General features: G+C 46.8%; 1 protein-coding gene across 1 annotated transcript; it reads left to right on the top strand.

The window, feature by feature from the left end:
• The first annotated feature begins 2205 nt into the window (after positions 1 to 2205).
• LOC103656036 (probable alpha,alpha-trehalose-phosphate synthase [UDP-forming] 9) lies at positions 2206 to 4671 on the top strand. The gene is made up of 2 exons (XM_008682684.1): positions 2206 to 2771; positions 3612 to 4671. The coding sequence occupies exons 1-2, from the start codon at positions 2206 to 2208 to the stop codon at positions 4669 to 4671; spliced, it is 1626 nt and encodes a 541-aa protein (XP_008680906.1).
• Positions 4672 to 11649: the final 6978 nt, after the last annotated feature.

Raw genomic sequence — 11649 nt, 5'->3', positions numbered from 1 at the left:
AAGGCCGCAGATAACGCAGTATCTTCTGCCTTCGAGTATGGCCCAAGCAGTTCATCGCTTGTAGCTTCAATGCATTTCAGCCAATCATCATCTGGCTCAACAAACTTACCCTCGTATCTGAAGGTGAACTTCATCCTAATCAACCCACCTTCGTCAGACTTGGTGATAGTCTCCTTTGGCATTTCCCACTTTTCTACAAGTGGCCATACTCTGAAGGCTATGTGCTCCTGGATTAAATCCCTTGTCCCAATGAAAGAGCAAACTACGCCGAAGGCCCTCTGACATTCTTCGGCTGCCTCGTCAATACCCACCTTCGGTTTCTGGAGGCCGAAGCGCTGCCAGATAGGACGCATGATGATATCTTTAATATCTTCTCGTGCCTTCAAATCGTTTTTCACATAGAACCATTCCTTCATCCAATCTTCGGGCCATCTCTTCCGAAAAGTTGGCACGGGACAGCTTGACCCAGAGCGAGCACCGAAGCTATAACAGCCAAAATTGTTATGATATTGCTCTTTACCCCAGGGTTTCGTCTCATATAATAGCTCGTGCATATTGCAGAAACTTTTTGCATTTGGCTCCAAGCCCTGGCTCCTCACGACCCATACGAAGATTCCCATTCTTATGATAGCTTCGGGAGTAAGTTGATGAAGGTAGACCTGATATATCTTCAGAACTTCAACCACAAATCTGTTTAAGGGGAACCGAAGCCCAGCTTTAAAAAAGCTTTGGAAGATCACGATTTCATTCTCTTCGGGAGTAGGCACAGTCCTCTCTCCGTCATCTACCCTCACAGTAGACATGTCTCGAAAATATCTTCCCCTCATGTTATCAAGATGACTCTGTTTAATACTCGATTTTCCGAAGACTGTGTGACTTGGTCACCACGGTCGATCTTCGGAGTCTTCACCCCCACTTTCTACATCATAACTGTCACTTTCACCGGTATATTCAGATAAGCCTTCTAAAATTTCTCTAGTAATCTTCTCTGTATTTGTTCTCGCTATCGATTCAAGAAAGCCCAGATTCTTCTCCTCAAAAAGGCTCAGTTTCATTTCAGCAACAATTTTCTTTTCCTGAGACATCTCTTCGAAAATGCTGAAAATGTGCTCTTAGGGCCGAAGCTAAAATTTTTTAAAAAGCTGGACAAGCGTTTGTAGGCAAAGAGCTATTTGAGCAGGCAAAGCAGATGGCAAGAAAGCGTGCCAAATGAGCTCGCGATCGGATCATATTTATACGCCTAGGGTGTTGCAAGTGGGAGGGTCCCGCTTGTCATTGACTGTTGCTATTCTAGCAAAGGGAAGGTGTTTTTTCGGACCTTCGGCTTAGGGCCTTCGTCCATATCGCAATCTGAATTTATCATCCTAACAAATTAATATTGCGAGGGGCTACTGTTGGGGGCCTTCGGCTTCCGAAGGTCCTCAAAAACATGATTTAACAATGTTTCTGGAGTATAATACATGAGCAGGTACCTTCGAACTTGGACCTTTCGGACTTGAGTCAAAATCACAGTGTGAAGAAGCACAAGGAACACGAAGGATGGAACGAAGCCGAAGCTATGCGCAGGGGAGCTTCGGCATGACAGCAGAAAAGGAAACCGACTTAAAAGGGAAAAGGCTATTTAGACCTTGATGAATTACTATAGAGTCATTAGCAAATATAAAGGGCATGGGTGTAATTTTACATGGGCTGCGTCCCGTGCCTATAAATAGATGAACAGTGCTCCTGTACTGTTCACGCTGACTTGGCATTTGCTTTTGCGTCACGCTTGTATTCTTTATCTTCCTTCAAGCCAAATGTACACTTGTAATAAGTTATCATTTCTATTTATTCATAGTAATAAAATAGAAATAATTCAATAATAATAACATATTTAATTGTTCATACTGTTTATTATACTTCATATGATTTCCTCTTTATTTTTATATGTTGTGCTTATGAAGGTATGTTCTTCGTAACCTTCGTCCGAGAGTCGTTATATCCTAAGAGAAATAATGCTCCGAAGGACGAAGGCCTTTAATGTTTGACATTTTTTTGTGTTGCCTTGCTCTTAAGCCGAAGCATTTGAGAGCAAGTGACCAACACAGCTCACTGACATTCCTACCCCACAAATGAGGAGAGCAACGAAGGTCCCACCGCCACCTCATTCTCTGCATGCAAGGAAGCAGAATCCCCTCGTGCGCGTCTAACCCCTCGGTCCCCTCTATGGAGCTAGAGCTGGCGCCGGCGCCCCCAGTCAATGGAGCCGGTGGCCTGACGGCGCGCCGTATCGTGGCGGCCCACTGGCTCCCCCTCCGCGCGGCGGAGGACCCAGACTCGCCGTTCGGCTTCGCCTTCTCCATCGACCACGAAGCGGTGGCGTTCCAGCTCTCGCGTGGCCTTCCGATGCCCGTCACCTTCATCGGTACACTGCCCACCTCGGTCGAATCCAAGGTCGTCCCGTCCGACTACCTCATGGAGAATTTCTCCTGCCTCCCTGTGTACCTCGACGACGGCCGCCACAGCGAGTTCTACGACGATTTCTGCAAGCACTATCTGTGGCCGCTGGTCCACTACTTGCTGCCGCTCTCGCCGGCCCACGACGCTGACCTGCGCTTCGACACCGGTATGTACCGAACGTTCCTCGCGGTGAACATGCAGTTCGCGGATCGCGTTATCGAGGTGTTCTCCCCGGACGACGATGACCTCGTCATCGTTCACGACTACCATCTCTGGGTGCTCCCGACCTTCCTCCGTCGCAAGTGTCCGCGTGCCGGCGTCGGTTTCTTCCTCCACTCTATTGGGAATAGTCCCACATTGTGTGGTGAGGGTGAGAAAGCATGGTTTATATGGTTGAGGGTGCAACCCCTATTAGGCTAGCTTTTTGGGGGAGTGTTGGTCCAACAGACCTAAAGCCCGCTGCTATACGTGCGGGCGCGTGTGTCGCGGCCCGACAGCTTGGGTGGGCGCGCCGTGTGTGCGGGCGGCCCCGACGGACACGCCATGTGTCGGCGGTCCGGTTCCAACATTTGGTATCAGAGCCAGGTTGGCCCAGTGCACTCTCAAACAAATCTCGGCTCACAATTTGTGAGGGAGAGATTATTGGGAATAGTCCCACATTGTGTGGTGAGGGTGAGAAAGCATGATTTATATGGTTGAGGGTGCAACCCCTATTAGGCTAGCTTTTTGGGGGAGTGTTGGCCCAACAGACATAAAGCCCGCTGTTATATGTGCGGGCGCGTGTGTCACGACCCGACAGCCTGGGTGGGCGCACCGTGTGTGCGGGCGGCCCCGACGGACACGCCATGTGTCGGCGGTCCGGTTCCAACAATTGGTATCGAGCCAGGTTGGCCCAGTGCATTCTCAGACAAATCTCGGCTCACAATGTGTGATGGAGAGATTGTTGGGAATAGTCCCACATTGTGTGGTGAGGGTAAGAAAGCATGGTTTATACGGTTGAGGGTGCAACCCCCTGACAGGCTAGCTTTTTGGGGGGAGTGTTGGCCCAAGAGACCTAAAGCCCGCTGCTATACGTGCGGGCGCGTGTGTCGCGGCCCGACAGCCTGGGTGGGCGCGCCGTGTGTGCGGGCGGCCCCGACGGACACGCCATGTGTCAGCGGTCCGGTTCCAACACACTCGCCGTTCCCCTCCCCCGAGATCTTCAGCACCGTCCCCGTCCGTGACGATCTCCTCCGGGGCCTCCTCAACGCGGACCTCGTTGGCTTCCAGACCTCCGACTACGCGCGCCACTTCATGACATGCTACTCGGGCCACCTCAGCGTCTCGAGCGGCGCACGAAGCGGGCACACGGCAAGCATCACCTACCACGGCCGGAACGTGGTGGTCAAGACCCTCTCCGTCGGCCTCGACATGGTCCAGCTCCGGGATACGCTGGCCTCACCGGAGGCCACCGCCAAAGCGAGGGAGATCGCGGATGCGTACCGTGGGCAGACGCTCATCGTCGGCGTCAACGACGTGGACCGCTTCAAGGGCGTGAAGCTGAAGCTGCTCGCCATGGAGAAGATGTTGGAGAGTCACTCGGACGTTCACGAGCAGGTGGTGCTCGTGCAGATAAACAACCCGACGCGTAGCCGCGGCCGCGACGTCGACGGAATCCGCGACGAGACGCATCAGATACTGCAGCGCATCAACATGCGCTTCGCAAGGGCCGGCACAGCTTCAAGCGGGCCCGCTCCAGTGGTCATGATCGACGGGCCGGTGCCCATGTCCGAGAAGGTGGCCTACTACGCCGCCGCCGACTGCTGCGTCGTCAGCGCCGTGCGCGACGGTCTGAACCGGGTGCCATACTTCTACACGACGTGCAGGGAGGAGGCCCCCGACGCTCAGAAGGGCAGCGCTGTCGTGGTGTCCGAGTTCGCCGGGTGCTCGCCAACGCTGGGCGGCGCGATCCGCGTGGACCCGTGGGACCTGGATGGCATGGCCGACGCCATGCACGCGACGGTCACCACCATGAGCACCGAGGAGAAGCAGGCGAGGCATAGGGGCAACTACGACTACCTACACGCGAATGACGCCGTCACTTGGGCGCAGGCGTTCGACGACGCCCTGCAGCTCGCCTGCAAGGACCACTCGATGATGTGGTTCGTCAGCTTCAGGTTGGGAATGAGCTACCGCGCCGCCGCGATCCAGCCGAGCTTCAGGATGCTCGCGACGGCGACACACCTCTTATAGGCACAAGGTGGAATTAATGAAAAGGCAGTAGGCAGGTTTCTCCTAGGAGGACTATGTGTTCGATCTCAATCATATATTCCAGTTAATAAGAAATTACAAGAACAGTAGCCCAGAAATTCTTCTCATTTTCTATATTTTTTATGAAAAATAGTGATGTGTTGACGCCTTTTCGGAGCGCCAAATACTAAAGAAGAACCAGTGGCGGTGCTCTCTGGTCAGGCGCGGACGGTCCGCGGCACGGAGCCGGACGGTCCGCGACCTGGCGCGAGGCGGCGGTGCTCTCTGGTCAGGCGCGGACGGTCCGCGGCCTAGGGCCGGACGGTCCGCGACCTGGTGCAGGAGCTTGGATCCTCTGCCTGACGGCCGGACGGTCCGCGCCCTGAGGCCGGACGGTCCGCGCGTGCGCAGGGGCGGCGGAAGTCGCCGGCGGCGGCCTGGATCTCGCTCCCGGGAGGGACCCCGTCGGGGAGGAGAGATCCTAGGAGTTGTCTAGGCTCGGGCCGGCCGACCTAGACTCCTCCAATCGGCGTAGAGTCGAAGAGAGGCGAAGAATTTGGGGATTGAGAGGCTAAACCTAAACTAGACTAGAACTACTCCTAGGATAAAATGCGAATAAAAGTTGTATTGATTCGATTGTTGATTATTACAAATCGGCCGTAGACCTCTCTATTTATAGAGGAGGGGGGCTGGACCCTTTACACAACTGATTCCGAGCTAATCCCGCGATTTTAGCCAACAACCGTAGCACAAAACTCGGAAGCCTAATCTGCTCTGCGCACGCGCGGACAGTCCGGCCCACAGGCGCGGACCGTCCGGACCGCGGACCGTCCGGCCTCAGGGCCGGACAGTCCGCCGGCTCATTTCTGGTTCGAACATATGCCCCCTTGTCTTTTGGTGGAGCTGGGCGAACCAAAAGCAACTAACTCGATGTGATCACATCGGTTTTCTTAGGCATCTTGCCACATACTAGGATGGTACTGTTTGAGGAAACGCCCATTCAAAGCCTTAGGTAAATCCTTGCCTTGTAATGTTTGTAGTAAATAAGCGTTACCAGACATCACCTGTTTCACTTTATAAGGACCCTCCCAGCTTGGCGACCATTTCCCGAACTTTCGGTCTTTATTCCTTAGAGGTAAAATGGTCTTCCACACCAAGTCTCCTACTTGGAATGATTTTGCTTTGACCTTCTTGTTGTAGGCCCTGGCTACCATGATCTTGTCCTTTTCTATTGCTCCCAAAGCTATCATCCTCTTGTCGGTCACCTCATCAATATTATCCATCATTGAATTATAATAATCAGTAGCAGTTAGATCATTTTGTGTGGCAAACCTAACAGCATTCAAACTTATTTCCACAGGTAACACTGCTTCCTGCCCATAGACAAGCTCAAAAGGAGATACTTTAGTAGTACTATGTTTAGATATTCTATGAGCCCATAAAGCTTCAGACAAAATCTTATGCCAATGTTTAGGATTATCAGATACCTTCTTCTTTATCAAATTAATCAACGTCCTATTACTAGACTCGGCCTGTCCATTGGCCTGAGCATAATATGGAGACGAATTAAGCAGCTTAATTCTGTATAATTCAGCAAATTCACGTACCTCCTTTGACATAAAAGAAGTGCCTTGATCTGTAGTCAAAGTCTGGGGAATGCCGAATCTATGAATAATATGCTCAGTTATGAACTCAATTACCTCCTTGTGCGTCATGTTCTTTAGAGCAACGACTTCAGTCCATTTGGTGAAATAGTCAGTGGCAACTAACACAAACCGATGCCCTTTTGATGATGAAGGATGAATTTCTCCAATAAAGTCTAATCCCCATCCTCTGAATGGCCAAGGCTTGATGATAGGATGTAATTCGGCTGCAGGGACCAACTGTAGGTCGCCGAATTTTTGACACACTTGGCACCCCTTGTAGTACTTGAAACAATCAGCTGTCATACTAGGCCAATAAAAACCAGACCTTCGCAACAACCACTTCATCTTTGGAGCTGATTGATGGGTACCACAAATTCCTTCATGTACTTCGGCCATAGCTAATATAGCATCATCTGGGCCCAAGCACTTAAGCAGGACATCATTAACCGTTCGGCGGTAAAGTTCATCACTCATCAAAACATACTTGAAAGCTGTTCGCCGAATGTTCTTATCTGTCCTGATATTGGGATTTTGCAAATAATTAAGTATAGGTGTCCTCCAATCACTTGCATCGACTTCATTGTCAGCCGAATCGATTAAGAGAACCTTTCTGGCAACCTCGGACGGTCCGACGTCATCACGCGGACGGTCCACGACCTGGGAATTTGGCTCTGCCCTGGTTATCAGATTTTCAATTTTGTGAAATTTCCCTCTCTTTATCCGATAACCCGATGCATCTTGTGCCAAGTTGTTAGCTCTATGATTCTCAACTCTAGAGATATGCCGAATACTGAATTCGTCAAAAGAATGGATTATGCTCCAACATTTCTCAAGATAACTATTTAGAGTACCATCAAGACATTGATATTCTTCTAACACTTGTTGGACAACTAGCTGAGAATCACCAAATACCTTCACATGTTTTACTCCCATACCATTTAAAAGCTCTAAACCGAATAGGAGGGCCTCATATTCAGCTTGATTATTAGTGCAATACGTTTTCAATCGGCTAGAGAAGTCAAAGGAGACATTACTTGGTGAAACAAGCACAATGCCAATTCCTTGCCCTTCATTGCAAACCGATCCATCAAAATATAAAGTCCAAGGAGTAATAGTGAGGTATGATATGTCTAGTTCATGAATATCATTAACCCGATGTTCTACAATAAAGTCCGCTACGACTTGGCCTTTCATAGATTTCAAGGGTTCATAAGCCAAGTCATATTCTATGAGTGCATAAGCCCACTTACCAATTCTACCACTCATAATTGGGTTATGCAACATGTACTTGATTACATCAGCTTGACCAGAAACAGTGCAATGACTAGACAGTAAATAACATCTACATTTGGTGCATGCATAAAACAAGCATAAGCATAACTTTTCAATAAAAGTGTACCTTGTTTCAGCATCCACCAACCTTCGGCTTAGATATGTCACCACATGCTCCTTCCCCTCAGTTTCTTGTGTCAGAATAGCCCCAATAACCTTGTCTTCAGCTGCAATGTATAATCTGAATGGTGCTCCTACTTGTGGTGCTTTTAACACAGGAGCCGAAGACAAGTATTTTTTAATGAGATCAAATGCTTCCGGCTGCTCTGCCCCCCAAGTGAATTCAGCATCATTCTTAAGCCGAAGGATAGGGGTGAAGGCATCAATTTTCCCGGCTAAGTTAGAAATAAACCTTCGTAAATAATTCACCTTGCCGAGAAACCTCTGCACTTCGACCTTACACGTCGGAGGCCCCACATTCCGAATAGACTTGATTCGGTCAGGGTCTATTTCTATACCATGTTCATGGATGACAAATCCTAAAAACTTACCAGCCGACACTCCAAAAGCACATTTACGTGGGTTCATTTTTAAATCATACCGACACATTTTATCAAAGGCTTTGCGTAAATCAGCTATATGAGAACTAAACTCAGCCGATTTGACTACAATATCATCAATGTAGACTTCCACAGAGTTTCCTAACAACTCATGGAAGATCAGATTCATAGCCCTCTGATAAGTAGCACCAGCATTTTTAAGACCGAATGTCATGACAACCCATTCAAATAAACCAATGAAGCCTGGAAATATAAAGGCCGTTTTAGACGCATCTTCTTCGGCCATGAAAATCTGATTATATCCGGCATTACCATCAAGGAAGCTAATAATTCTATTCCCTGATGCATTATTGATTAATGTGTCGGCTATGGGCATGGGATATTCATCTTTAGGAGTTGCTTTATTTAAATTACGAAAATCAATGCATACTCTAAGCTTACCTGACTCCTTCTTCTCCACTGACACAATATTGGAGACCCACTCTGCGTATCTGCAAGGTCTAATAAAATTAGCTTCTAGCAGCCGGTGGATTTCGTCCTTGATTCGTGGGAGAAGATCTGGACGAAATGTTCTAGCTTTCTGCTTGAAAGGTCTGAAACCAGGCTTAATAGGCAGCCGATGTTCGACAATTTCTCGGCTTAGTCCAGGCATTTCAGTGTAATTCCAAGCAAAACAATCTGAATATTCCTTCAATAGACCGATCATCTCATTTCTAGAATCGGTCTCCAGGGTCTTGTTTACAAAAGTCGGCCTTGGAGTTTTACCATCTCCTATGTCAATCTCCTTCAAAGGATCGGCCGATGTAAACCCCTGTCCTAGTTTATCAAGATCTCTGAATTCCTCTATCATGTCCCCCACAGAGGAATCAGATGATCTTTGTGTGATGGCGGACTTTCCGGTCTCGGGGACCGGATCATCCGTAATACTGTCTTTTCGCTGTGGTAGATGTTCGGTCTTGAAAGTTGCCTAGAGGGGGGGTGAATAGGCAAGTTAAAACTTTTTCAACAAAAACTAGAAGCAAACTGGGTAAAACTGAATTGATATCGAAATTCACCCAGTTAACTTTGTAAATGAGATGTTCTAAATGATCCACAGGGTTCAAAGTAGTAGATTTGAGAAGGGCACTTCTCAAAATCCACACACCAAAAAGATATGAACAAATCTTCCACGGAATGGTGAGAGAACGAAGAACATGTATAAGCACAATGAACAAGAACACAAGAGACACAAGATTTATCCCGAGGTTCGGTCACACCACCAAGGTGCCCTACTTCCTCGTTGAGGCGCCCACAAAGAGCCGGGTCTCTTTCAACCCTAATCCTCCCTTTGCCGACCACAAAGGTCAAGCCCACACAATAATCTTTGCTCAAACGAGCGGGTAATACAAACTTTCTTGTGGTCTTCCACAAGATTTGGAGACTCACAAGCGACACCTAGTCGTCTAGGAGCTAGAAGCTCCAAGAGTAATGAATCCACAAAGAACTCGATGTAGTACCAAAGCTCGAATGAAGAAGAGCAAGAGGGATTTAGAGATGAAGCACCAAAATCGCAGCTCTTCAATCTCACTCAAAGATTTCTCTCCAAAGATTTGAAATGGGAGAGGCAAGAGGTGTGTGAGAGAGAGTGGGAGGTGTTTCTCAGGTTAGAAATGGAGTTTGGTGTGTGCTCTTCCATGGGGAAGAGAGGTGGGAGTGAGTATATATAGGTGGGGCTCCAAAACTAGCCGTTTTTGACTTTTCTGCCCAAAAACCGGTTGAACCGGTCCCAAAACCGGTTGAACCGGTTTTCAAAAAGCTGCGCACAGCTTTTTGGCTGACACAGTAGACTGGCAGAAAAAAGTGAACAGTGCAAAAACCGGTTGAACCTGTTTTAAAACCGGTTGAACCTGTTTCCACCAGACAAAAACCGGTTGAGTGTCCGGTTGAGTGTCCGGCTGAACCAGTATTTTGAAAAAGGTGAACAGTGCAAAAACCGGTTGAACCTGTTTTAAAACCGGTTGAACCTGTTTTTCCAAAAATCAATTTTGACCAAGATAGACTTAAAAAGGTTGTGCTACATACTTTCACTAAGGATTAACAAGGGTAAAATGGAAGTTTTAGATCAAGGATTTTGAGCTTTAGTACCAACACCAACCTTCTTTATGGATCCCCCTTGATAGTACGACGATTCCTATACTCAAGTCAAATAAAATATAATTAAGTAAACTCCTTGAGTCATTGGTGTCTCGAGTGTGATTTCTCCATGATGTTGCTTCATAAGGATCACAAACATCTTTGTCTCACCTTTTGAAGCAAACACAAATCGAGCCTGTGACTTGTGCCATTTCACCATATATAATTTCAAATCATGGCTTCAAGTCACCTTACTGATGCATCAACATGTTGTAACTCTTCATAGCTGATTAGTTCATCGACTTAGTGCAAGTACTCTCTTCTTCACCTTAGCCATGGTACCTCGGTCTACAAGCCGTCGCTTGGCCTTCACCTTCGCTTAGTTCCTCGAAGCCCTTTCCTTGCTATCTTCACCCTATCAAGCCATTCTTGAGTCACATCCTATTGAGCATCCATTAAGAGAATCATTTCTTCAATATTGTGAACCTTGCTTGAATGTCATCTAGATATAACTGCTAAGATCAATCAAGCTCTAGTTTGATTCTCATATATTCATATATGGACTAATAGTAATATGGTCAAACCAATTCACGATTCCTCATATCTTATTCACTTTGGCTTGACCAATCCTCTTAATCACTTCAACCTCTGTTATGATCATATTTATGCATAGTGATTTCTCAGGACTTGTCCATATATTCAAACCAATATAGAGACCATATTATATCCATTTGCATTGTCTCACTGGTTATTTGACCTTGTGTTGAACTTTGTTCACTGATCATTATACACTATTCAAGTATGTTCATCATACTGAATTCCCTGTTCAACACTTAGCAAATTTGTTAGACCTTTAAATGTGTTGTTATCCAAATCACCAAAACTCACAAAAGGGATGAATGCACTTTCAATCTCCCCCTTTTTGGTGATTGATGACAACACATTTAAAGCTTACATAAGATTTGATAAATAAGATTTTGAATCCTATGATATAGTTTCCTCCCCCTAAATATGTGCATTTCAGAAAATACCAATTTTGTACTCAAATGCCAAAAGCACATATTTGGGTCAAAGTATGGAGACAACTTATATCATACTATTCATAGGATGCAGTGCGTCATAAAATAAACGTGATGCTCATGACATAGTATGCACTCATCAACTTTCTACATCTTATGTTTTTCTTATGACTTCCCCTTTTTTAATTATTTCTCCCCTTTTTAAAGTCTTCTAACACTTAGTTACATAAGACTAAAGGTAAGCTCTAATGCAAAATTTCTCCCCCTTTGTCATAAATCTCCAAAAAAAAGATATAAAGAATATAAAGGGTAGAAATTATGATTAATCAAGATTTGAACACACTATCATGAAAAGGGTCCTTATATGGCACA

Source organism: Zea mays, chromosome 4 (assembly GCF_902167145.1).
Source record: "Zea mays cultivar B73 chromosome 4, Zm-B73-REFERENCE-NAM-5.0, whole genome shotgun sequence".
NCBI classification, from domain to species: Eukaryota; Viridiplantae; Streptophyta; class Magnoliopsida; order Poales; family Poaceae; genus Zea; species Zea mays.
The sequence above is the reverse complement of the archived record's forward strand: the minus strand, read 5'-3'. Positions and strand labels throughout refer to the sequence as shown.

Excerpts from the sequence above, each read along its gene's own strand:
- LOC103656036 (XM_008682684.1), top strand. The coding sequence starts at position 2,206 with ATGGAGCTAGAGCTGGCGCCGGCGCCCCCAGTCAATGGAGCCGGTGGC. Across the intron at positions 2,772-3,611 it reads GCCGGCGTCGGTTTCTTCCT|ACACTCGCCGTTCCCCTCCC; the intron begins CCACTCTATTGG and ends TCCGGTTCCAAC.